Source organism: Anomalospiza imberbis, unplaced genomic scaffold, assembly GCF_031753505.1.
Source record: "Anomalospiza imberbis isolate Cuckoo-Finch-1a 21T00152 unplaced genomic scaffold, ASM3175350v1 scaffold_1103, whole genome shotgun sequence".
Classification (NCBI taxonomy): Eukaryota; Metazoa; Chordata; class Aves; order Passeriformes; family Viduidae; genus Anomalospiza; species Anomalospiza imberbis.
This window is the reverse complement of record NW_027099495.1, coordinates 527-27,312: the sequence shown is the minus strand read 5'-3', so window position 1 is coordinate 27,312 and position 26,786 is coordinate 527. Positions and strand designations below refer to the sequence as shown.

General features: G+C 58.8%; 2 protein-coding genes across 6 annotated transcripts; one reads left to right on the top strand and one right to left on the bottom strand.

Annotated features, from left to right (window-relative positions):
* The first annotated feature begins 365 nt into the window (after positions 1-365).
* Positions 366-11,086, top strand: LOC137465803 (syntaxin-1B-like). The gene is made up of 7 exons (XM_068177827.1): positions 366-427; positions 541-614; positions 3,318-3,426; positions 4,828-4,901; positions 5,963-6,100; positions 8,603-8,713; positions 10,960-11,086. Exons 3-7 carry the CDS (start codon positions 3,351-3,353, stop codon positions 11,038-11,040), a joined length of 480 nt encoding a protein of 159 aa, XP_068033928.1. The 5' UTR covers positions 366-427; positions 541-614; positions 3,318-3,350; the 3' UTR covers positions 11,041-11,086.
* Positions 11,087-14,385: 3,299 nt separating this feature from the next.
* Positions 14,386-18,781, bottom strand: LOC137465804 (mitogen-activated protein kinase 7-like). 5 transcript variants are annotated; one of them, XM_068177829.1, is made up of 6 exons: positions 18,619-18,781; positions 17,683-17,848; positions 16,025-17,151; positions 15,238-15,650; positions 15,036-15,163; positions 14,386-14,550 (listed from the first exon to the last, which is right to left on the bottom strand). In XM_068177829.1, exons 3-6 carry the CDS (start codon positions 17,130-17,132, stop codon positions 14,403-14,405), a joined length of 1,797 nt encoding a protein of 598 aa, XP_068033930.1. In that variant the 5' UTR covers positions 17,133-17,151; positions 17,683-17,848; positions 18,619-18,781; the 3' UTR covers positions 14,386-14,402. The 5 variants fall into 5 exon arrangements, with proteins under 5 accessions (XP_068033930.1, XP_068033931.1, XP_068033932.1 ...); XM_068177830.1 differs by having other exon boundaries at positions 17,699-17,848; XM_068177831.1 differs by lacking the exon at positions 18,619-18,781 and adding an exon at positions 18,346-18,395.
* Between the last annotated feature and the right edge of the window lie 8,005 nt (positions 18,782-26,786).

The following is a 26,786-nucleotide window of genomic DNA, read 5'->3' as shown; positions in this document are numbered from 1 at the left end:
CGGTCACTCACTGGTCAGTGACCGGTCACTCACTGGTCACTCACTGGTCAGTGACCGGTCACTCACTGGTCACTCACTGGTCACTCACTGGTCAGTGTCCGGTCACTCACCGGTCACTCACCGGTCACTCACTGGTCACTCACTGGTCACTCACTGGTCAGTGACCGGTCACTCAGTGGTCACTCACCGGTCACTCACTGGTCAGTGACCGGTCACTCACCGGTCACTCACTGGTCACTCACTGGTCAGTGACCGGTCACTCACCGGTCACTCACCGGTCACTCACTGGTCACTCACTGGTCAGTGTCCGGTCACTCACCGGTCACTCACCGGTCACTCGTGGTCACTCCAGAGACCAAGCAGGAGCTCGAGGACCTCACGGCCGACATCAAGAAGACGGCGAACAAAGTGCGCTCCAAATTGAAAGGTGACCGCTGCCCCCTCCCCCGAGTGACCACTGAGTGACCACCGAGTGACCACTGAGTGACCACCGAGTGACCACTGAGTGACCACCGAGTGACCGCTGTGCCCCGGCCGCAGCCATCGAGCAGAGCATCGAGCAGGAGGAGGGGCTGAACCGCTCCTCGGCCGACCTGCGCATCCGCAAGACGCAGGTGAGACCTTCGGCCTCGGCGCCGCCGGCGTCGGTGATGACATTGTCATCGTTGACTTCGTCATCGTCATCGTTGTCATTGACTTCATCATCGTCGTCATCGTCATCATTGACATTGCCATCGTTGACTTCGTCATCGTCATCGTCATCATTGTCGTCATTGACATTGCCTTCGTTGACTTCGTCATCGTCATCGTCATCATCGTCATCGTCATTGACATTGCCATCGTTGACTTCGTCATCGTCATCGTCGTCATTGACTTCATCATCGTCGTCGTCGTCATTGACATTGCCTTCGTTGACTTCGTCATCATCATCGTCATCGTCATCATTGACTTCATCATTGTCATTGTTGTCATTGACATTGCCATCGTTGACTTCGTCATCGTCATCGTCATCATCGTCAATGACTTCATCATCGTCATCGTCATCATTGACATTGCCATTGTTTACTTCGTCATCGTCATCGTCGTCATTGTCGTCAATGACTTCATCGTCGTCATCGTCATCATTGACATTGTCATCGTTGACTTCGTCATCGTCATCAACTTCATCATCGTCATCGACTTCATCATGTTATTGACTTCATCATCATCATCCTCATCATCATCGTTGACTTCATCGTCATCGTTATCGTTGGCTTCATCGTCATCACCAGCTTCCTCAGCATTGTCGTTGTATGATCGCACCTGTCCCACCTGTCCCCTCCCACCCGTCCCTCACCTCTGTGACCTCACCTGTGTGACCTCACCCACGTGACCTCACCTGTGTGACCTCACCCGTGTGACCTCACCTGTGTGACCTCACCTGACCCCTCCCACTCGTCCCTCACCTGTGTGACCTCACCTGTGTGACCTCACCCACGTGACCTCACCTGTGTGACCTCACCTGTGTGACCTCACCCGTGTGACCTCACCTGTCCCCTCCCACCCGTCCCTCACCTGTGTGACCTCACCCGTGTGACCTCACCTGTCCCTCACCTGTGTGACCTCACCTGTCCCTCACCTGTGTGACCTCACCTGTGTGACCTCACCTGTCCCCTCCCACCTGTCCCTCACCTGTCCCTCACCTGTGTGACCTCACCCGTGTGACCTCACCTGTGTGACCTCACCTGTGTGACCTCACCTGTCCCCTCCCACCTGTCCCTCACCTGTGTGACCTCACCTGTGTGACCTCACCTGTGTGACCTCACCTGTCCCTCACCTGTCCCCTCCCACCCGTCCCTCACCTGTGTGACCTCACCTGTGTGACCTCACCTGGCCCCTCCCACCTGTCCCTCACCTGTCCGTGCTCACTTGTCCATATCTCACCTGTCCATGTCCCACCTGTCCATGCTCACCTGTCCCTCACCTGTGCCCCCGGCAGCACTCGACGCTCTCCTGGAAGTTCATCCATGTCCCACCTGTCCATGTCTCACCTGTCCATGTCTCACCTGTCCCTCACCTGTCCATCTCTCACCTGTCCATGTCTCACCTGTGTCTCACCTATCCATCTCTCACCTGTCCATGTCTCACCTGTCCATGTCTCACCTGTCCTTGTCTCACCTGTCCATGTCTCACCTGTCCCTCACCTGTCCCACCCGTGCCCCCGGCAGCACTCAACGCTCTCCCGGAAGTTCATCCATGTCTCACCTGTGTCTCACCTGTCCATGTCTCACCTGTGTCTCACCTGTGTCTCACCTGTGTCCCGTGTCCCCGGCAGCACTCGACGCTCTCCCGGAAGTTCATCCATGTCTCACCTGTCCCTCACCTGTCTCACCTGTGTCCCACCTGTCCATATCTCACCTGTCCCTCACCCGTGCCCCCGGCAGCACTCGACGCTGTCCCAGAAGTTCATCCATGTCTCACCTGTCCATGTCCCACCTGTCTATGTCTCACCTGTCCATGTCCCACCTGTCTATGTCTCACCTGTCTCACCTGTCCGTGTCTCACCTGTCCATGTCTCACCTGTCCCTCACCTGTCCATGTCTCACCTGTCCATGTCTCACCTGTCCATGTCTCACCTGTCCATGTCTCACCTGTCTGTGCTCACCTGTCCGTGTCTCACCTGTCCATGTCTCACCTGTCCATGTCTCACCTGTCCATGCCTCACCTGTCCATGTCTCACCTGTCCCTCACCTGTCCATATCTCACCTGTCCATGTCTCACCTGTCCCTCACCTGTCCATATCTCACCTGTCCATGTCTCACCTGTCCCTCACCTGTCCATGTCTCACCTGTCCATGTCTCACCTGTGTCTCACCTGTCCATGTCTCACCTGTGTCCCGTGCCCCCGGCAGCACTCGACGCTCTCCCGGAAGTTCATCCATGTCTCACCTGTCCATGTCTCACCTGTCCATGTCTCACCTGTCCATGTCTCACCTGTCCCTCACCTGTCCATGTCCCACCTGTCCATGTCTCACCTGTGTCTCACCTGTCCCTCACCCCTGGCAGCACTCGACGCTCTCCCGGAAGTTCATCCATGTCTCACATGTCTCACCTGTGTCTCACCTGTCTCTCACCTGTCTCACCTGTCCATATCTCACCTGTGTCCCGTGCCCCCGGCAGCACTTGACGCTGTCCCGGAAGTTCATCCATGTCTCACCTGTCCATGCCTCACCTGTCCATGTCTCACCTGTCCATGTCTCACCTGTCCATATCTCACCTGTGTCTCACCTGTCTCTCACCTGTCCCACCTGTCCCTCACCTGTCCCTCACCCCCGGCAGCACTCGACGCTGTCCCGGAAGTTCGTGGAGGTGATGACCGAGTACAACGCCACGCAGTCCAAGTACCGCGACCGCTGCAAGGACCGCATCCAGCGCCAGCTCGAGATCAGTGCGGACACTGACCGCTGCACCGGTCACTGGGGTCACACGGGGGTCACACGGGGGTCAGGGGTCACTCAGGGGTCAGGGGTCACTCTGGGGTCACCGTCCCTGCCCGCTGCAAGGACCGCATCCAGCGCCAGCTTGAGATCAGTGCGGACGCTGACCGCTGCGCCGGTCACTGGGGTCACACGGGGGTCACACGGGGGTCAGGGGTCACACAGGGGTCAGGGGTCACACAGGGGTCAGGGGTAACACAGGGGTCAGGGGTCAGGGGTCACTCTGGGGTCACCGTCCCTGACCGCTGCAAGGACCGCATCCAGCGCCAGCTCGAGATCAGTGCGGACGCTGACCGCTGCGCCGGTCACTGGGGTCACTCTGGGGTCACACGGGGGTCAGGGGTCACTCTGGGGTCACTCTGGGGTCACTCTGGGGTCACTCTGGGGTCACCGTCCCTGCCCGCTGCAAGGACCGCATCCAGCGCCAGCTCGAGATCAGTGCGGACGCTGACCGCTGCGCCGGTCACTGGGGTCACTCTGGGGTCACTCGGGGGTCAGGGGTCACACAGGGGTCAGGGGTCACTCTGGGGTCACTCTGGGGTCAGGGGTCACTCTGGGGGTCAGGGGTCACTCTGGGTTCAGGGGTCACTCTGGGGTCAGGGGTCACTCTGGGGGGTCAGTGGAGGGGGTTCAGTGGTCAGTGGGAAGGTCAGGGGTCACTCTGGGGGTCAGGGGTCACACAGGGGTCAGGGGTCACTCTGGGGTCACTCTGGGGTCAGGGGTCACTCTGGGGGTCAGGGGTCACTCCGGGGTCAGGGGTCACTCCGGGGTCAGAGGGTCACTCCGGGGGTCAGGGGTCACTCTGGGGTCACTCTGGGGTCAAGGGTCACTCAGGGGTCAATCTGGGGGTCAGGGGTCACTCTGGGGTCAGTGGTCACTCTGGGGGTCGGGGTCACACAGGGGTCACTCTGGGGTCAGGGGTCACTCCGGGGTCAGGGGTCACTCTGGGGTCACTCTGGGGTCAGGGGTCACTCAGGGGTCACTCTGGGGTCACTCTGGTGGTCAGTGGTCACTCTGGGGGTCAGTGGCCAGTGGGGGGTCAGTGGCCACTCAGGGGGGTCAGGGGTCACTCCGGGGTCACTCTGGGGTCAGTGGTCACTCTGGGGTCAGGGGTCACTCTGGTGGTCAGGGGTCACTCCGGGGTCAGGGGTCACTCCGGGGTCAGAGGGTCACTCTGGGGGTCAGGGGTCACTCCGGGGTCACTCAGGGGTCACTCTGGTGGTCAGTGGTCTCTCAGGGGGGTCAGTGGCCACTCTGGGGGTCAGTGGCCACTCTGGGGGTTCAGTGGCCAGTGGGGGCTCAGTGGCCACTCAGTGGTCACCCAGCGGTCACTCCGGCCGCCCCTCCCCCAGCCGGCCGGACCACGACCAACGAGGAGCTGGAGGACATGCTGGAGAGCGGCAAGCTGGCCGTCTTCACCGACGACGTGAGTCCACCGCGGCCACCGGGGCTACCGGGGGGCTACCACGGCTAACGGCGGGCTACCAAGGCTACCAGGGGGCTACCGTGGCTACTGGGGCGACTGCGGCCACCGCGGCCACTGGGGGGCTAACGCAGCGACTGGGTGGCTACTGGGGCTACTGGGGGGCTACTGGGGCTACTGCGGGGCTACTGGGTGGCTACTGGGGCTACCGGGGTTACTGGGGGATCACTGGGGCTACTGGGGGCTACCGGGGCTAACGGGGGGCTACTGCGGCCACTACTGCAGGGCTACCAGGGCTACTGGGGCTACTGGGGCACCAGGTGCCCCCAGGTGACCTCTGGGAGCACCTGGAGAACTTTGGTGGCTACCAGGTGCCCCAGGTGACCCCAGGGACATCTGGTGACCACCAGGTGACCACCTGGAGATCTCTGGTGGCCACCAGGTGTCCCAGGTGTCCCCAGGTGACCCCAGGTGACCCCAGGTGACCCCAGGTGACCCCTGGGACCACCTGGAGATCTCTGGTGGTCCCCAGGAGCCCCCGGTGACCACCAGGTGACCTCTGGGACCACCTGGAGATCTCTGGTGGCCTCAGGAGCCCCCGGTGACCACCAGGTGACCTCTGGGAGCACCCGGAGCACTCGGTGGCCCCCGGGAGCCCCCGGTGGCTGCGGGTGACCTCTGGGACCACCTGGAGAACTTCGGTGGCCTCCAGGAGCCCCTGGTGACCACCAGGTGACCTCTGGGACCACCTGGAGAACTTTGGTGGACCCCAGGAGCCCCCGGTGGCCGCGGGTGACCTCTGGGACCACCTGGAGATCTCTGGTGGCCCCCGGGAGCCCCCGGTGGCCGCGGGTGACCTCTGGGACCACCTGGAGAACTTCGGTGGCCTCCAGGAGCCCCCGGTGACCACCAGGTGATCTCTGGGACCACCTGGAGCACTCGGTGGCCCCCGGGAGCCCCCGGTGGCCGCGGGTGACCACCAGGTGATCTCTGGGAGCACCCGGAGCACTCGGTGGCCCCCGGGAGCCCCCGGTGGCCGCGGGTGACGGCGCGCGTGCCCGCAGATCAAGATGGACTCGCAGATGACCAAGCAGGCGCTGAACGAGATCGAGACGCGGCACAACGAGATCATCAAGCTGGAGACCAGCATCCGCGAGCTGCACGACATGTTCGTGGACATGGCCATGCTGGTGGAGAGCCAGGTGCGGCCGCAGCGGCCACCAGTCATCCCGAGTGGCCACCGGTCCATGGGAGTGGCCACGGGTCCATGGGATGGGTTAGAGGTCACTGGGAGTGACCAGGGGTCATCCAGGACATGTTCGTGGACATGGCCATGCTGGTGGAGAGCCAGGTGCGGCCGCAGCGGCCACCGGCCATCCCGGGTGGCCACTGGTCCATGGGAGTGGCCACCGGTCATCCCGAGTGGCCACGGGTCATCGGGATGGGTTAGAGGTCACTGGGAGTGACCAGGGGTCATCCAGGCCATGTTCATGGACATGGCCATGCTGGTGGAGAGCCAGGTGCGGCCGCAGCGGCCACCGGTCATCCCGGGTGGCCACCGGTCAGCCCGAGTGGCCACCGGTCCATGGGAGTGGCCACGGGTCATCAGGATGGGTTAGAGGTCACTGGGAGTGACCAGGGGTCATCCAGGACATGTTCGTGGACATGGCCATGCTGGTGGAGAGCCAGGTGCGGCCGCAGCGGCCACCGGTCATCCCGGGTGGCCACGGGTCAGCCCGAGTGGCCACGGGTCAATGGGAGTGGCCACCGGTCCATGGGAGTGGCCACAGGTCATCGGGAGTGACCAGGGGTCATCCAGGACATGTTCGTGGACATGGCCATGCTGGTGGAGAGCCAGGTGCGGCCGGAGCGGCCACCGGTCATCCCGAGTGGCCACCGGTCATCCCGAGTGGCCACCGGTCCATGGGAGTGGCCACGGGTCCATGGGAGTGGCCACGGGTCAATGGGAGTGGCCACGGGTCACCGGGAGTGACCAGGGGTCATCCAGGACATGTTCGTGGACATGGCCATGCTGGTGGAGAGCCAGGTGCGGCCGCAGCGGCCACCAGTCATCCCGGGTGGCCACGGGTCAGCCCGAGTGGCCACCGGTCATCCCGAGTGGCCACTGGTCAATGGGAGTGGCCACAGGTCATCGGGAGTGACCAGGGGTCGTCCAGGACGTGTTCGTGGACATGGCCATGCTGGTGGAGAGCCAGGTGCGGCCGCAGCGGCCACCGGTCATCCCGGGTGGCCACCGGTCATCCCGAGTGGCCACCGGTCATCCCGAGTGGCCACAGGTCCATGGGAGTGGCCACGGGTCCATGGGATGGGTTAGAGGTCACTGGGAGTGACCAGGGGTCATCCAGGCCATGTTCATGGACATGGCCATGCTGGTGGAGAGCCAGGTGCGGCTGGAGCGGCCACCGGTCATCCCGAGTGGCCACCGGTCATCCCGAGTGGCCACAGGTCCATGGGAGTGGCCACGGGTCAATGGGAGCGGCCACCGGTCATCCAGGACGTGTTCGTGGACATGGCCATACTGGTGGAGAGCCAGGTGCGGCCGGAGCGGCCACCCGTCATCCCAAGTGGCCACCGGTCATCCCGAGTGGCCACCGGTCATTGGAAGTGACCAGCGGTCACCGTGACTGACCAATGGTCACTTTTACTGACCCGTGGTCACTGTCACTGGCCGGTGGTCACTGTCACTGGCCAGTGGTCACTGTCACTGGCCGGTGGCCACTGTCACTGGCCGGTGGTCACTCTGGTGGCCGCAGGGCGAGATGATTGACCGCATCGAGTACAACGTCGATGGTCACCAGCGGTCACCGTGACTGACCAGTGGTCACTGTCACTGACCCGTGGTCACTGCCACTGGCCGGTGGTCACTGTCACTGACCGGTGGCCACTGTCACTGGCCGGTGGTCACTCTGGCTGACCGGTGGTCACTCTGGTGGCCGCAGGGCGAGATGATTGACCGCATCGAGTACAACGTCGATGGTCACCAGCGGTCACCGTGCCTGACCAATGGTCACTGTCACTGGCCCGTGGTCACTGTCACTGACCCGTGGTCACTGTCACTGGCCGGTGGTCACTCTGGCTGGCCGGTGGCCACTCTGGCTGGCCGGTGGCCACTGTCACTGGCCGGTGGTCACTGTCACTGGCCGGTGGCCACTGTCACTGACCGGTGGTCACTCTGGTGGCCGCAGGGCGAGATGATTGACCGCATCGAGTACAACGTCGATGGTCACCAGCGGTCACCGTGACTGACCAATGGTCACTTTTACTGACCCGTGGTCACTGTCACTGGCCGGTGGTCACTGTCACTGGCCGGCGGTCACTCTGGCTGGCCGGTGGTCACTCTGGCTGACCGGCGGTCACTCTGGTGGCCGCAGGGCGAGATGATTGACCGCATCGAGTACAACGTCGATGGTCACCAGCGGTCACCGTGACTGACCAATGGTCACTGTCACTGGCCGGTGGCCACTGTCACTGGCCGGTGGCCACTGTCACTGACCAGCAGTCACTCTGGTGGCCGCAGGGCGAGATGATTGACCTCATCGAGTACAACGTCGATGGTCACCAGCGGTCACCGTGACTGACCAATGGTCACTGTCACTGACCCGTGGCCACTGTCACTGGCCGGTGGCCACTGTCACTGGCCGGTGGTCACTCTGGCTGACCGGTGGTCACTCTGGTGGCCGCAGGGCGAGATGATTGACCGCATCGAGTACAACGTCGAGCACTCCGTGGATTACGTCGAGCGCGCCGTGTCCGACACCAAGAAAGCCGTCAAGTACCAGAGCAAGGCCCGGCGGGTCAGTGGGGCTACCGGGGGGCTACCGGGGCTACCGGGGGGCTACTGGGGTCACTGGGGGGCTACCGGGGCTACTGGGGGGCTACCAGGGGCAAATGGGGCTACCAGGGGGCCACCGGGGGGCTACCAGGGCTACTATGGCTACTGGGGGGCTACCAGCTCTACTGGTGGTCGCTGGGGGGCTTCCCGGGGTGACCAGGGGCAAATGGGGGTGACCAGGGGCTACTGGGGCTACCAGGGGCTACTGGGGGTCACCGGGGGCAAATGGGGCTACCGGGGGGTACTGGGGGCAACTGGAATTGAGTGTGGCCACCGCAAACCCAGTGTGGCCACCAAGACCTCAGTGTGGCCACCGCAAACCCAGTGTGGCCACCAAGACCTCAATGTGGCCACCAAGGCCTTGATGTGGCCACCAAGACCTCAATGTGGCCACCAAGGCCTTGATGTGGCCACCAAGAATTCGCTGTGGCCACCGAGACCCCGGTGTGGCCACCAGGAAGGTGCCCCGGGCCAGGGTGGGGGAGGGGTCGGTAACGCTCTGCTCTTCTCTCCTCTCTCCCCTCCCCCGCTGCCGGGACGTCCCAAAATTCACCCAAATTCACCCAAATTCACCAAAATTCACCAAAATTCACCCAAATTCACCAAAATTCACCCAAATTCACCCAAAATCACCCAAAATCACCAAAATTCACCCAAATTCACCCAAATTCACCCAAAATTCACCCAAATTCACCCAAATTCACCCAAATTCACCAAAATTCACCAAAATTCACCCAAAATCACCCAAAATTCACCAAATTCACCAAAATTCACCAAAATTCACCCAAATTCACCCAAATTCACCAAAATTCACCAAAATTCACCAAAATTCACCAAAATTCACCCAAATTCACCAAAATTCACCCAAAATCACCAAAATTCACCAAAATTCACAAAATTTCACAAAAATTCACCCAAATTCACCCAAATTCACCAAAATTCACCAAAATTCACCCAAATTCACCAAAATTCACCCAAAATCACCAAAATTCACCCAAATTCACCAAAATTCACCCAAATTCACCAAAATTCACCAAAATTCACCCAAAATTCACCCAAATTCACCAAAATTCACCCAAATTCACCCAAATTCACCCAAAATCACCAAAATTCACCAAAATTCACAAAAATTCACAAAAATTCACCCAAATTCACCCAAATTCACCAAAATTCACCAAAATTCACCCAAATTCACCAAATTCACCAAATTCACCAAAATTCACCCAAAATTCACCAAAATTCACCCAAAATCACCCAAAATTCACCCAAAATCATCCAAATTCACCCAAAATTCACCCAAATTCACCCAAAATTCACCAAAATTCACCCAAAATCATCCAAATTCACACAAAATTCACCAAAATTCACACAAAATTCACCCCAAATCACCCCAAAACACCCAAATTCACCCAAAATTCATCAAAATCCATCAAACCCCTCCAAAATCCCCCCAAATTCACCAAAATCCCTCCAAATCCCTTTCAAATCTCCCAAAATTCACCCAAATCCACCCCAAACCCCCTTGAAATTCCCCCAAATTCACCAAAACCCTCCTAATCCACCCAAACTCACCAAAATCCACCCAAAATCACCCCAAAATCACCAAAACTCTCCAAAACCCTTCGAAATTCACCAAAACCCACCCAAAATCCATCAAACCCCCCCCAAACCCACCAAAATCCCCCCAAATCCGCCCAAAATCACCAAAACCCACCCAAATCCTCCCAAACTCACCAAAATCCACCCAAAATCCATCAAACCCCCCCCAAACTGACCAAAATCCCCCCAAATCCACCCAAAATCACCAAAACCCACCCAAAATCCATCAACCCCCCCCAAACTCACCAAAATCCCCCCAAATCTGCCCAAATTCACCAAAACCCACCCAAAATCCATCAAAACCCCCCCAAATTCACCAAAATCCCCCCAAATCCCTCCAAACTCACCAAAATCCCCCCAAATCTGCCCAAACTCACCAAAACCCACCCAAAATCCATCAAAACCCCCCCCAAACTCACCAAAATCTCCCCAAATCCGCCCAAACTCACCAAAACCCACCCAAAATCCATCAAAACCCCCCCAAACTCACCAAAATCCCCCCAAATCCCCCCAAACTCACCAAAATCCCCCCAAATCCCCCCAAACTCACCAAAACCCACCGGACCGGCCCCGAACTGCCCGGGACCGCGGCGGCGCGGGCGCCGGCAGAAGAAGATCATGATCATCATCTGCTGCGTGGTGCTGGGCGTGGTCCTGGCCTCCTCCATCGGGGGCACCTTGGGCCTCTAGGGCCCCTCCCCCCACCCCTCCCGGGGGGGGGGCGTGGCAGCCACGGCGCCCCTCCCCCGCCCCGGCCCCGCCCCGGCCCCGCCGCCCCCACCCCCGTTAATTAAGCGCATCGATTGCGAATAAATTAATTGCGAACGGACGAACCAGCACGTGGTAGTCCCGTCGCCGCCGGCCACGCCCCCGGCACCGGCGCCGGCAAATCTAAGCGAGGCTCCTCCTCCTCCTCCTCCTCCTCCTCGGCCTTCATCCCATGCCATCATCCCCCTGCCCCGCCCTCCGGCCACGCCCCCGCCACGGGGAGAGGGGTGAGTGGGGGTCTGGGGGGGGAGGGGCCACGGGCTGGGCGGAGTTGGGTGGAGTTGGGTTGGGTTGGGTGGAGTTGGGTGGGTTGGGTTGGTTGGGTTGGGTTGAGTTGGGTTGAGTTGGGTTGGTTGGGTTGGGTTGAGTTGGGTTGAGTTGGGTTGAGTTGAGTTGAGTTGGTTAAGTGAGTTGGGTTGGGTTGGGTTGGTTTAGGTTGGTTGAGTTGAGTTGGGTTGGGTTGAGTTCAGTTGGGTTGGGTTGGGTCGAGTGGAGTTGGTTTAGGTTGGGTTGGGTTGGATTGGTTGGGTTGGGTTGGGTTGACTTGGGTTGGGTTGGTTGAGTTGGGTTGAGTTGAGTTGAGTTGAGTTGTGTTGAGTCGAGTTGGTTGAGTTGGGTTGGGTTGGTTTAGGTTGGGTTGGGTTGAGTTCAGTTGGGTTGAGTTGGGTTGAGTTGTGTGGGATTGGTTGGGTTGGGTTGAGTTGGGTTGGGTTGGGTTGAGTTGGGTTGGGTTGGGTTGAGTTGGGTTGAGTTGGGTTGGGTTGGTTGAGTTGGGTTGAGTTGACTTGAGTTGGGTTGGGTTGCGTTGGGTTGAGTTGGGTTGGGTTGGGTTGAGTTGGGTTGGTTGAGTTGGGTTGGTTGAGTTGGGTTGAGTTGAGTTGGGTTGGGTTGAGTTGAGTTGGGTTGAGCTGAGTTGGGTTGGTTGAGTTGGGTTGGGTTGGGTTGGGTTGAGTTGACTTGAGTTGGGTTGGGTTGCGTTGGGTTGAGTTGGGTTGGGTTGGGTTGAGTTGGGTTGAGTTGGGTTGGCCGATCCCAGCTGGGTGGGGGAGGTGCCATCAAACCCGACCAGTCCGACCATCACCCACCCGACTGGTTAACCCTTCACCGACCCAACTGGTTAACCCTTCACCCAACTGGTTAACCCTTCACCCAACTGGTTAACCCTTCACCCAACTGGTTAACCCATCACCCAACTGGTTAACCCATCACCCGACTGGTTAACCCTTCACCGACCCAACTGGTTAACCCTTCACCCAACTGGTTAACCCATCACCCAACTGGTTAACCCATCACCCGACTGGTTAACCCTTCACCGACCCAACTGGTTAACCCTTCACCGACCCAACTGGTTAACCCTTCACCCAACTGGTTAACCCTTCACCCAACTGGTTAACCCTTCACCCAACTGGTTAACCCATCGCTGACCAGTTTAACCCATCGCTGACCAGTCCAACCAGTGCCCCCCCACTGGTTGACCGATCCCCTCCCCCTCTGGTCACGCTGCGGCCGATGCCCCTCCCCGTCCATCGGCCCCTCCCCCACCCAACTGACCGGTGCAGGACAGCGCCGATCCCGACTGACCGGTGATGACCGGTAACGACTGGCCAGTAACGACTGACCAGTAACGACTGGCCAGTGACAGCTGACCAGTAATGACCAGTAACGACTGACCAGTAACGACCCGACTGACCAGTAACGACTGGCCAGTAATGACTGACCAGTAACAAGTGACCAGTGGTGACCAGTGGTGACCAGTAGTGAACAAAGTGACCAGTAACAACTGACCAGTAACGACTGACCAGTGGTGACCAGTAATGACCAGTAATAACTGACCAGTAACGACCCGACTGACCAGTAACAACTAGCCAGTGACAGCTGACCAGTGATGACCAGTAACGACTGACCAGTAACGACTGACCAGTGGTGAGCAGTAATGACCAGTAATGACCAAAGTGACCAGTAATGACTGACCAGTAACGACTGGCCAGTAATGACCAGTAACAACTGACCAGTAGTGACCAGTAACGACTGACCAGTAACGACTGACCAGTAATGGCCAGTAATGACCAGTAGTGACCAGTAACGACCAGTAGAGACCAGTAATGACCAGTAGTGACTAGTAATGACCAGTAATGACCAAACTGACCAGTAACAACTGACCAGTAACGGCTGGCCAGTAATGACCGACCAGTAATGACCAGTAGTGACCAGAAACGACCAGTAGAGACCAGTAATGACCAGTAATGACCAGTAATGACCAGTAGTGACCAAACTGACCAGTAGTGACCAGTAGTGACCAGTAATGACCAGTAGTGACCAGTAATGACCAGTAATGACCAGTAATGACCAGTGATGACCAGTAGTGACCAGTAGTGACCAGTAGTGACCAGTAGCGACTGACCAGTGATGACCCAGGCAGCGCCCAACTGGGCAACTGCCCACCCACCTGATGACCTCATGGGTGACCCCGTCAGTGACCTGATGACCTCATTGATGACCTGATGACATCATTGATGACCCAATGATGTCATCGATTACCCAATGACCATCAGTGACCCAATGATGTTATCGATGACCCCATTACCTCATCAATGACCCAATGATGTCATCAATTACCCAATGACCTCATCGATGACCCAATGATGTCATCGATGATCCAATTTCCTCATCAACCCAATGATGTCATCGATGACCCAATGACATCATCAACGGCCCAACGACATCATTGATGACCCCACCGATGACCCAATGATGTCATCGATGGCCAATGACCCCATCGACGACCTCATCAACGGCCCAATGACGTCATCGATGACCCAACGGCGTCATCGATGGCCCCGTCAACGGCCCAACGACCTCACCGATCCCCCGACGGCGTCCTCAACGGTCCGACGACGCCGACGTCGCCGGCGACCCCGGCACCACCCCCACCCCCCACGCCCCACTTAGATTTCCCGTCCCGCCGGCGCCGCGCCCGCGCCCCTCCCCCCACCGGGCCGGGGGCCGCCCCTCCCCCTCCCCCCGCCGCGCTCCGTGCCGCCCCCTCGTGGTCTGTGATGTCTTTGCTACGAAACCATTGCCAAAAACGCAGCCGGCTCCGCCTCTTCTTCCTCCCGCCCCTCCCCCTCCCCCTCCTCCTCCTCGGGGGTCCAAGATGGCCGCCACGCCCCCTCCCCCCACCCAGAGACGCGAGGCAGCGGCGGCGTCGTTTTGGTACAAATTTAATGCGGGGGCGGGGCGTGGCCGGCGGTGGGCGTGGCTCCGGGCGGAGGCGGGGGCGGGGCTCAGGGCGCGGGCGGGTCGTCGGCCAGGAGCATGGGCGAGCCCAGCTGGAGGTCGCGCTGGAGGCTCTCGAGCGCGGCGGGGCTCAGGCGGTGAACCTCGAGCCAATCGGCCAAGAGCGACGCCGAGAGCGGCGCCGAGTCGCCCTGGCTGCGGGGGGAGGGGCGGGAGGCGGCCGGAGCCAATCGGGGCCAGGGGAGCGGAAAAGGAGGAGGAGCCAAGACAAGGAACGGCAGCTCAACCAAAGACAGCCCAACCCAACCAAAGACGACCCAACCAAAGATGACCCAACCAAAGATGACCCAACCCTACCAAAGATGACCCAACTCACCCAACCCAACCCAACCCAACCAAACCCGACCAAACTCAACCCAACCCAACCCAACCCAACCAAAGATAACCGAACCCAACCCAACTCAACCCAACCCAACCAAAGATGACCCAACCAAAGATGACCCAACCCTACCAAAGATGACCCAGCTCAACCCAACCCAACCCAACCCAACCCAACCAAAGACAACCCAACCAAAGATGACCCAACCCAACCAAAGATAGCCCAACTCAACCAAACCCAACCCAACTCAACCAAACCCAACTCAACCCCACCCAACCCCACCCAACCCCACCGGCCCCACCTGTCCTTGGCCTCCCCCACCATGTCCAGCGATTGGCTCAGGAACTCCTCCAGGTCGAAGCCGACGCCGTACCCGGCCCCGCTGCCCTTGGGCGTCACCGGGAACACGGGGGGCAGCGGATCCTCCACCTGCGGGGGAGGGGCGTGGCGGTGAGGGAGGGGCGTGGCCACCCTCCCTCGGGGGCCGGCCCCGCCCCCCTCACCTGCGACTTCTGCAGCTGCTGCGTCACCGTGGCCACGTCGGCGTCGGCGGCGCCGGCCGGCCGCTCCGGCCACGCCTCGGGGCCCGGCCAGGCCTCGGCGGGCGGGGGCGGGGCGGGGCAGGGGGGCGGGGCCGGGGCGGGGGGGCGGGGCGGGGCGGGCTGGCGCGGCGGGGCGCCGTCGGCCATCTTGGTCCAGCGCTCCAGGAGGTGGCGGTCGTCGTCGGTGAGGACCAGGCCGTGCAGCCCCTCCCCCCGGGGGCGGGGCTCGCGGCGCTCGCGCTCGCGCTGCTTCTTCTCGCGCTCCTTGGCGCGCTCCTGCCGGCGCCGGCGCTTCTCCTCCCGCTCGCGCTGCCGCTCGGCCGCCGTCACCGGCTTGCGGCCCTCGGGCGCCTCCGGCGCGGCGCAGGGAGGGTCTAGGGGAGGGGAGGGCGGAGGTCGGCCAATCAGAGGGCAGGGCGAGGGGAGGCAGCCAATCAGGGCTCGAATCGAGCCAAGGGGAGTGAAGGCAACTCCAAGGAAGTCAAACTAACCCAACCCAACTCAACCCAACCCAACCCAACTGAACCGAACCCAACTCAACTCAACCCAACCCAACTGAACGAGCGGCAACTGAAACCAAATCAACCCAACTCTACCAAACCCAACCCAACCGAACCCAACTCAACTCAGCCCAACCAAACCCAACCCAACCAAACCTAACCCAACCAAACCCAACCCAACCCAACCCAACCCAACCCAACTCACCTGAACCAAACCAACCCGACCCAAACTCGCCCCTCCCCCTCACCCTTGCTCTTGTTCCTCATGGCCGACTTGAGCAGCGCCGCCTTCAGCGCCGCCTTGGTGTCGTCCGAGATGGCGCCGTCCCTCTTGGGGGCCGCCGGCGCCCCCGGCTCCGCCTTCACCCGCGGCGAGTCCATGGGGCAGTCGGGGGCGGGGCCGGGGCTGGGCATGTCCACGTCGGCGCAGGGCGGCCACGCCGGGCCGTCGGCCGCGCCGGCGTCGCCGGCGGCGGCGTCGGCCGCATCGAGTTCGGCATCGGCCGCCTCGCTCCCGCCGCGGGCCGCGCCGACGTCGGCCATGTTGACGTCGGCGCGGGCCGAGGGCGCCGGCGCGATCTGCCGCCGGATGCCGTCGCGGCGCGCGTGGAAGTCGGCGATCTCGGCCACGATGGCCGCCTTGATCTCCTCCTTGGTGAGCGCCTGGCGGTCGAAGGCGAAGTCGAACGCCGGCACGCACTCGGGCTCGTCCTCGGGGTCGTGGTACTTGGCCAGGAAGGGGTGGCGCAGCGCCTCGGCCACGCCCACGCGCTCCCGCGGGTCGAAGCGCAGCATCCGCCCCAGCAGCGCCAGCGCCGCCGGCTCGGCCTCGCCGAAGAGGCTCTCCCACGGCACCGGCGGGCGCGGCGGCAGGCTCTGCACGTAGGCGCGGACGCGCTCGGCGCCGATGGCCGCCATGACGCCGGGCGGCGGCGTGCCCAGCACCGCCATGATCAGCTGGAGCTGGTGCACGTAGTTGCGGCCGGGGAAGAGCTGCCGGCGGCCGAGCATCTCGGCGAAGATGCAGCCCACCGACCACATGTCGATGGCGCGCGTGTAGCGGTGCAGCGACAGCAGCAGCTCCGGCGCGCGGTACCAGCGCGTGGCCACGTACTCGGTGAGGAACGCCTTGGCCTGGCGGGGGTCGGCGCCCAGCCCCCGCGCCATGCCGAAGTCGCCGATCTTGAGCTCGCAGTTCTCGTTGACCAGCAGGTTGCTGGGCTTGAGGTCGCGGTGGAGGACGTTGGCCGAGTGGATGTACTTGAGGCCGCGCAGGAGCTGGTAGAGGAAGTAGCGGACGTGCTCGAGCGTCAGCGGCTGCGAGGAGTGGATGATCTGGTGGAGGTCGCTCTCCATCAGGTCCAGCACCACGTAGCTGCGGGGGGAGGGGCGGGGCGGGGCGGTCAGGGGGACGGCCACGAGGGTTTTTGGGTGAGTTGGGTTGGGTTGGGTTGGGTTGGGTTGAGGTGAGTTGGGTTGGGTTGAGTTGGGTTCAGTTGGGTTGGGTTGAGTTGAGTTGGTTGGGTTCAGTTGGGTTGGTTGGCTCGGTTGGGTTGGGTTGGGTGGGGTTGGGTCAATGTGGCCGCACTCCGGACGCTCAAACCCGGCACCTCCAAAGCCAACACCGCTCACATCCATCCCCGTCAACCGCCCGACGCCAACTCAACCCAACCCAACCAATCCAACCCAACCCAACTCAACCCAACCCAACCCAACCCAACCTAACCAACCCAACTCAACCCAACCCAACCCAACCCAACCCAACTCAACCCAACCCAACCCAACCCAACTCAACCCAACTGAACCCAACCCAACCCAACCCAACTCAACCCAACCCACCCCACCCCAACCCAACCCGCCCCAAGCCCCGCCCCCTGCCCTGCCCCGCCCGGCGGCGGGGACGCACACGGAGCGGAACTCGCCGTAGGGCCCGGCCGGGCGCAGGATGTCCTTGATGCCGATGATGTTGTCGTGCTTGAAGTGCTTGAGGATCTTCAGCTCGCGCAGCGTCCGCTTGGCGTTGGTCACCACGTCGAAGGCGTTGGGGATCTTCTTGATGGCCACCTGCTGGCCTGGGGGGCGGGGCCGGGGGGCAGCTGAGCCCCAGGTGTGCCCAGGTGTGTCCCTGATGTGTCCAGGTGTGTCCAGGTGTGTCCAGGTGTGTCCCAGGTGTCCCCAGGTGTGCCCAGGTGTGCCCCAGGCGTGCCCAGGTGTGCCCAGGTGTGTCCAGGTGTGTCCAGGTGTGCCCAGGTGTGCCCAGGTGTGTCCAGGTGTGTCCCAGGTGTCCCCAGGTGTGCACAGGTGTGTCCCTGATGTGTCCAGGTGTCCCCAGGTGTGTCCAGGTGTGCCCAGGTGTGCCCAGGTGTGCCCAGGTGTATCTCACCTATCCCAAGTGTAACCCAGGTGTATCTCACCTGTCCCAGGTGTGTCCCAGGTGTAACCCACCCCCCTTGGTGTGTCCCAGGTGTGTCCCAGGTGTCCCCAGGTATCCCCAGGTGTAACCCAGGTGTGTCCCAGGTGTGTCCTGGTGTATCTCACCTATCCCAGGTGTAACCCAGGTGTGCCTCACCTGTGTCCCGGCGCCGTGCCGAGCTCACCACGCCGTAGGCGCCGGTGCCGATGGTGTGACCCAGGTGTAACCCGTCCCCCCAGGTGTAACCCAGGTGTAACCCAGGTGTATCTCAGGTGTAATCCAGGTGTATCCCACCTATCCCAGGTGTATCCCAGGTGCATCTCACCTGTCCCAGGTGTATCCCAGGTGTATCTCACCTATCCCAGGTGTATCCCAGGTGTATCTCACCTATCCCAGGTGTATCCCAGGTGTATCCCAGGTGTATCTCACCTGTGTCCCGGCGCCGCGCCGAGCTGACCACGCCGTAGGCGCCGGTGCCGATGGTCTCGATGACCTCGTAGTCGTCGCCCACGTCGAAGGTGACGTCGAGCGCCCGCGCCTTCAGCAGCGCCAGCGGCCCCGGCGCCTCGGGGGCAGGGCCTGCGGGCTCGGGGGCGGGGCCTGGCGGCTCGGGGGCGGGGCCTCGCGGGGTGGGGGCGGGGCCCGGCTGGGCCATGGCGCCTGCGCAGGTGGGGTCACCTGGGGGGGGGGAGAATCACCTGGGGAGGGGAAAAACACCTGGGGGGCCCGAAAATCACCTGGGGGGAAAAAATCACCTGGGGGACCCAAAAATGACCCAAAAAATCACCTGAGGGGGGAAAAAACACCCAAAAAATCACCTGGGGGGGAAAAAAATCACCGGGGGGACCCAAAAAATCACCCAAAAAATCACCTGAGGGGGGAAAAAACACTGGGGGGACCAAAAAATGACCTGGGGGGGAAAAATCACCCAAAAAATCACGTGGGGGGGAAAAAAATCACCTGGAGGACCCAAAAATCACCTGGGGGACCCAAAAATCACCTGGTAGAGAAAAATCACCCAAAAAATTACCTGGGGGGGGAAAAAACACCTGGGGGGGGGGGGGGGAAAGACCTGGGGGACCCAAAAATGACCCAAAAAATCACTTAGGGAGGGAAAAAAACACCAGGGGGGACCCAAAGATGACCTGGGGGACCCAAAAAATCACCTGAAAGGAGCAAAAATGACCTAAAAAATCACCTGAGAGGAAGAGATCGGCCAAAAAAATGACCCAAAAAATCACCTGGGCGGGAAAAAAACACCTGGGGGACCCAAAAAAATCACCCAAAAAATCACCTGGGGGGGAGAAATCACCTGGGGGGGGGAAAAAAAACTGGGGGACCCAAAAATGACCCAAAAAATTACCTGGGGGGGAAAAAACACCTGGGGGACCCAAAAATGACCCAAAAATCACCTGGGGGGGAAAAAACACCTGGGGGACCCAAAAATCACCTGAGGGGGCAAAAATCACCTGGGGGGGCAAAAACGACCCAAAAATTCACCTGGGGGCCCCAAAAATCACCTGGGGGGGCAAAAACGACCCAAAAATTCACCTGGGGGCCCCAAATGCCCCCAGAGGGGCCCCAGATCCTCCCGGCAACGAGAGCCGGCGCCCCCCAGTCTGTCCCAGTTCATCCCAGTTCATCCCAGTTCACCCAGTGCCCCCCAGTGCCTCCCAGTGCCCCCCAGTGCCCCCCAGTCTGTCCCAGTTCATCCCAGTTCACCCAGTGCCCCCCAGTGCCCCCCAGTGCCCCCCAGTCCCTCCCAGTTCCGTCCCAGTCCCTCCAGGACCCCCCCCAAACCCTTCCCAGTCCCTCCCAGTCCCTCCCAGTTCCATCCCAGTCCCTCCCAGCCCATCCCAGTTTGTCCCAGTCCCCTCCCAGTTCCCTCACAATCGCCCCCCAGTTCGCCCAGTTCCCCCCCAGTTCATCCCAGTCCATCGCAGTTCCCCCCCAAACCTTTCCCAGTCCCTCCCAGCCCATCCCAGTTTGTCCCAGTCCCCTCCCAGTCCCCCCCAGTCCCCCCCAGTCCCCCCCAGTTTGTCCCAGTCCCCTCCCAGTTCCCCCCCAGTCCCCCCCAGTTTGTCCCAGTCCATCCCAGTCCCCCCCCAGTTCCCCTCCATCCCCCCCCCTTTCCCCGCGGGGGTCGCGGTGGGCGGGGCCGTTGCCATGGCGACCCACCCGGGGCTCTTACCGCCCCCTGGCGCCGCTCCCGCCGCTCCCGCCGCCACCCGGAAGTGCCGCCGCCCGGCCACGCCCCCTCCGCTCCGCCCAGGCCGCGGCGTGCGGGACGCACTTCCGGCTCCTCTCTATGGTTTTTCCCTCGGAGGACTTCCGCCTGTCTCTATGATTTTTTTTCTTTTTAAAAAGACTTCCGGGTCGTCTCTATGGTTCTGGAGGACTTCCTGCTCCTCTCTACGATACTTCCGGTAAGCTCCCGGGTCGTCTCTATGGTCAGGGAGGACTTGCCGTTAGTCTCTATGGTCAGGGAGGACTTCCGGTTAGTCTCTATGGCTTTGGAGGACTTCCTGTTCGTCTCTATGGTCAGGGAGGACTTCCCGTTAGTCTCTATGGTTTTGGAGGACTTCCTGTTCGTCTCTATGGTCGTGGAAAACTCTCGCTTCTCTCTATTTTTTTTTTTTTTTTAAAGACATCCGGCTCGTCTCTATGGTTCTGGAGGACTTCCTTCTCCTCTCTATGACACTTCCGGTAAGCTTCGGGCTCGTCTCTATGGTCAGGGAGAACTTCCGGTTAGTCTCTATGGCTTTGGAGGACTTCCTGTTCGTCTCTATGGTCGTGGAGGACTCTCGCGCGTCTCTATTTTTTTTTTTTTTTAAAAAGACATCCGTCTCGTCTCTATGGTTCTGGAGGACTTCCTTCTCCTCTCTATGACACTTCCGGTAAGCTTCCGGCTCGTCTCTATTGTCAGGGAGAACTTCCGGTTAGTCTCTATGGCTTTGGAGGACTTCGCGTTAGTCTCTGTGGTCAGTGAGGACTTCCTGTTCGTCTCTATGGTCGTGGAGGACTCTCGCGCGTCTCTATGGTTTGTTTTTTTTTTAAGACTTCCGGCTCGTCTTTATGGTTCTGGAGGACTTCCTGCTCCTCTCTATGACACTTCCGGTAAGCTTCCGGGTCGTCTCTATGGTCAGGGAGAACTTCCGGTTAGTCTCTATGGCTTTGGAGGACTTCCCGTTAGTCTCTGTGGTCAGTGAGGACTTCCGGTTAGTCTCTATGGCTTTGGAGGACTTCCTGTTCGTCTCTATGGTCAGGGAGGACTTCCGGTTAGTCTCTATTGCTTTGGAGGACTTCCTGGTCGTCTCTAGGGTCGTGGAGGACTCTCGCTCGTCTCTATGGTGGTTTGTTTTTTTTTTTAAGACTTCCGGGTCGTCTCTACGGTTCTGGAGGACTTCGTGCTCCTCTCTATGACACTTCCGGTAAGCTTTCGGGTCGTCTCTATGGTCGTGGAGGAGTCTCGCTCGTCTCTATGGTTTTTGTTTTTTTTTTAAGACTTCCGGCTCGTCTCTATGATTCTGGAGGACTTCCTTCTCCTCTCTATGACACTTCCGGTAAGCTTCCGGCTCGTCTCTATGGTCAGGGAGGACTTCCTGTTAGTCTCTATGGCTTTGGAGGACTTCCTGTTCGTCTCTATGGTCGTGGAGGACTCTCGCGCGTCTCTATATTTTTTTTTTTTTTTTTTAAAAAGACTTCCGGCTCGTCTCTATGGTTCTGGAGGACTTCCTTCTCCTCTCTATGACACTTCCGGTAAGCTTCCGGGTCGTCTCTATTGTCAGGGAGGACTTCCTGTTCGTCTCTATGGCTTTGGAGGACTTTCTGTTCGTCTCTATGGTACTTCCGGTAAGCTTCCTGTTCGTCTCTATGGTCAGGGAGGACTTCCGGTTAGTCTCTATGGCTTTGGAGGACTTTCTGTTCGTCTCTATGGTCAGGGAGGACTTCCGGTTAGTATCTATGGCTTTGGAGGACTTCCTGTTCGTCTCTATGGCTTTGGAGAACTTCGGGTTAGTCTCTATGGTCAGGGAGGACTTCCTGTTCGTCTCTATGGCTTTGGAGGACTTCCTGTTCGTCTCTATGGTCAGGGAGGACTTCCGGTTAGTCTCTATGGCTCTGGAGGACTTCCTGTTCGTCTCTATGGCTTTGGAGGACTTCCTGTTCGTCTCTATGGTCAGGGAGGACTTCCGGTTAGTCTCTATAGCTTTGGAGGACATTTTGTTCGTCTCTATGGCTTTGGAGGACTTCCTGTTCGTCTCTATGGTCGTGGAGGACTCTCGCTCGTCTCTATGGTTTTTTCGGCGGCCAGAGCGGCGCCGTCTCGATGGTTGCTCCCCGCCGCCTCTGCGCGTGCGCGGCCGCTTCCGGGCGGCCGCCATGAGGGACCGGACGCGGGAGCTGCACCAGGCGAGAGCCCAAAAATGGGGAAAAAGAGCCAAAAATCGGGAAAAAGAGGCCGAAAACCGGGAAAAGAGCCCAGAAATCGGGACCGGGGTGTCAGAAAACGGGGGGAAAGTGCCCAAGAACTGGAAAGGAAAGCCCAAAAGTGGGGGAAAAAACCCCAAAATGGGGAAATGGAGCCCCAGAAACGGGAAAATGCCCAAAAAAGGGGAAAAGAGCCCAAAAAAATGCGGAGAAACACCCAAAAATGGGATTGGGGACCACGGAAATGGGGGGAAGTGCCCAAAAAGCGGGAAAAAAGCCCGAAATTGGGGGAAAAGAGGGAAAAATGTGGAAAAAAGCCCAAAAAAACGGGAAAAGGAGCCCAGGAATGGGGAGGAAAAGCCAAAAATTGGCAAAAAAGGCCAAAAATCGGGAAAAGGGCCCAGAAATCACGGAAAGGCGGCCAAAAATACGGAGAAAGTGCCCAAAAATTGGGGAGAAATATCCAAAAATGGGGGGGAAAGAGGCAAAAATCGGGGAAAGTGCCCAAAAAATGGGGAAAACGAACCCAAAAAAATGGGAAAAGAGCCCAAAAAATGGGGAAAACGAACCCAAAAAATGGGAACAGATCCCAAAAATTGGATCGGGGACCCTGAAAATGGGGGGAAAGTGCCCAAAAGCAGGGAAAAGAGGCCAAAAATGGGGGAAAACGGACCCAAAAATGGGGGGGAAATGGCAAAAAATGGGGGAAAAGCCCGAAAATGGGGAAAAAAAGGCAAAAAATCAGGAAAATTAACCCAAAAATTGGGAAAATGATCCCAAGAAATGGGAAAAGAGGCAAAAAATCAGCAGAATGGACGCAAAAAATGGGGAAAAGCGGCAAAAAATGGGGAAATGAACCAAAAATCAGGAAAATGGACCCAAAAATGGGGAAAATGAACCCAAAAATGGGGAAATGGACCCAAAAATGGGGAAATGGACCCAAAATTTGGGGAAATCGCCCCAAAATCGGAGCCGGGACCCAAACGGGGCCCGGGACCCCAAAATCCGGAGTTTCACCCCAAAATTCCGGAGTTTCACCCCTAAATTCCGGAGTTTCACCCAAAAATCCGGAGTTTCACCCCAGAATTCCGGAGTTTCACCCAAAATCACAGAGTTTCACCCCAAAATCCGGGATTTTTACCCCAAAATTCGGGATTTTTTAAACCCAAAATTTGGGATTTTTACCCCAAAATCTGGGATTTTTTAAACCCAAATCTGTTTAATTTTTCCCCAATTTTTGGGTTTTTCACCCCAATTTTGGGTTTCATTTTCCCAATTTTTGGGTTTTTCACCCCGAATCTGCCTCGGTTTCCCCGTTTCCCCCCCAGGCCTCGGACTCGGACTCGGAGGGGGAGGGGCGGGGGGGGGAGGGGCGGCTCCTCCCCCCCGAGGACCCCGCCCTGGCCCAGGTGGGTCCGGCCTCCCGCCCGCCTCATTTGCATCTCATTTGCATCCCATCTGCGGCTCATTTGCATCTCATCTGCAGCTCATTTACATCTCATCTGCAGCTCATTTGCATCCATCTGCATCCCATCTGCAGCTCATTTGCATCTCATTTGCAGCTCATTTGCATCCCATCTGCATCCCATCTGCAGGCTCATTTGCATCTCATTTGCAGCTCATTTGCATCCCATCTGCAGCTCATTTGCATCCATCTGCATCCCATCTGCAGCTCATTTGCATCTCATTTGCATCCCATCTGCATCTCCCTGCGCCTTTCCGGGTTCTGTCGGGCTGATATCGCGACGTCCCCGTTCCTGTCGCGACATCGCCTGCCCGTGTCGCGACAGGGCCCCTGGCGTCGCGATATATCGCGATACAAACCCCTGACGTCGCGATACAAACCCCTCACGTCGCGATCTCTCACGATATAACCCCCTCATGTCACGATATATCGCGATATAAACCCCTCCTGTCGCGATATAAACCCCTCATGTCGTGATAGAGCGCAATCTAACCCCCCCCAGTGTCGCGATATGTCGCGATATAAACCCCTCCTGTCATGATATAACCCCCTCCTGTCGCGATATAAACCCCTCATGTCGTGATAGAGCGCAATCTAACCCCCCCCCAGTGTCGCGATATGTCGTGATATAAACCCCTCCTGTCGCGATATAACGCCCTGGTGCCGTCGCGACAGGCCCGCGGGGTCCGCGCGGCGCTGGGGGCGCTGTCCCCCGCTGTCGCGATATATCGCGATATAATCCCCTCCTGTTGCGACAGGCCCGCGGGGTGCGCGCGGCGCTGGGGGCGCTGTCCCCCCGTGTCCCGATATGTCGCGATATATCGCGATATAATCCCCTCCTGTCGCGACAGGCGCGGCGGTGTGCGCGCGGCGCTGGGGGCGCTGTCGCTGCGCGCGGCCGCGCTGGAGCAGCTGCAGGAGCGAGCGCTGGCCACGGCCCTGGCCCCGCCCGGTACCCGGGGCCACTGGGGGGGAATCGGGGGGAATTCGGGGAGATTCGGGAAAATTCGGGAGAATTCGGGGGGATTCGGGAACATTCGGGAACATTCGGGAAAATTCGGGAACATTCGGGAACATTCGGGAACATTCGGGAGAATTCGGGAACATTCGGGAACATTCGGGAACATTCGGGGGGATTCGGGGAGAATTTGGGAATATTCGGGAACATTCGGGGGGATTCGGGGAGAATTCGGGGAGATTCGGGAAAATTCGGGAACATTCGGGGGGATTCGGAGTGAATTCGGGAACATTCGGGAAAATTCGGGGGGATTCGGGAAAATTCGGGAACATTCGGGGGGATTCGGGGAGAATTCGGGGGGAATTTGGGGAATTCGGGGAGATTCGGGGGGAATTTGAGGGGAATTTGGGAGATTTTGGGGGCAGTTTTTGAGGGAATTTTTGGGGAATTTTGGGGGAATTTTGAGGGATTTTTTGGGGAATTTTGGGGGATTTTTGAGGGAATTTTGGGGGAATTTTGAGGGATTTTTGAGGGGAATTTTTGAGGGATCTTGGGGACTTTGGGGGGAATTTTTGTGGGGAATTTTTGGGGAATTTAGGGGGAATTTTGAGGGGATTTTTGAGGGGAATTGTTGGGGGATTTTGGGGATTTTTCAGGGGAATTCTGGGGATTTTTGGGGGAATTTTGAGGGGAATTTCTGGGGGATTTTGGGGAATTTTGAGGGAATTTGGGGGGAATTTTTGAGGGAATTTTTGGGGAATTTCGGGAATTTTCAGGGGAATTTTGGGGATTTTTTGGGGGGAATTTTTGAGAGAATTTTTGGGGGATTTCTGAGGGAATTTTGGGGGGTTTTGAGGGAAATTCGGGGGAGATTTTGCGGAGTTTTGGGGGGCATTTTGAGGAAATTTGGGGATTTTGGGGGATTTTGGGGAAATTTGGGGAGATTTTGGGTGAGTTTGGGGGATTTGGAGGGAATTCTGGGGGGATTTTTGGGGGGATTTTGGGAGGTTTTGGGGGGAACTTTTTGGGGGTTTTTGGGGAAATTTTGCGGGGATTTTAGGGGGAATTTTGGGGGAACTTGGGGGATTTGGGGTTTTTTGGGGGTTTTGGGGATTTTTAGGAGAATTTTGGGGGAAATTTGTCGGGGATTTTGGGGAAATTTTTGAGGAATTTTTGGGAGAACTTGAGGGGTTTCGGGGGAATTTTTTGGGGGGGTTTTAAGGGAAATTTGGGGGGAAATTTTGGGGTGATTTTGGGGGGTTTTCGGGGGGATTTTGGGGGGAATTTTGGCCGTTTTTGGTGCCCCCAGAGCTCCAGGAGGAATTGCAGCGGCTCCGGGACGAGATCCAGGATCTGACGCGGGGAGATCCGGGCGGGGCTGGCAAGGTACCCCCGAAAACACCCCAAAATACCCCGGAAACACCCCAGAAACACCCCAAAATCCCCTAAAAAACACCCAAAATACCCCAAAAACACCCCAAAATACCCCGGAGAACACCCCAAAACCACCCTGAAAACACCCTGAAAACACCCAAAATACCCCAAAAACACCCCAAAATACCCCAAAAACACCCAAAATTCCCCAAAAACACCCCAAAATACCCCGGAAACACCCCGAAAACACCCAAAATACACCAAAAACACCCAAAATACCCCGAAAACACCCAAAACACCCCAGAAACACCCCAAAATACCCCCAAAAGCACCATGAAAAGACCCAAAATACACCAAAAACACCCAAAAATA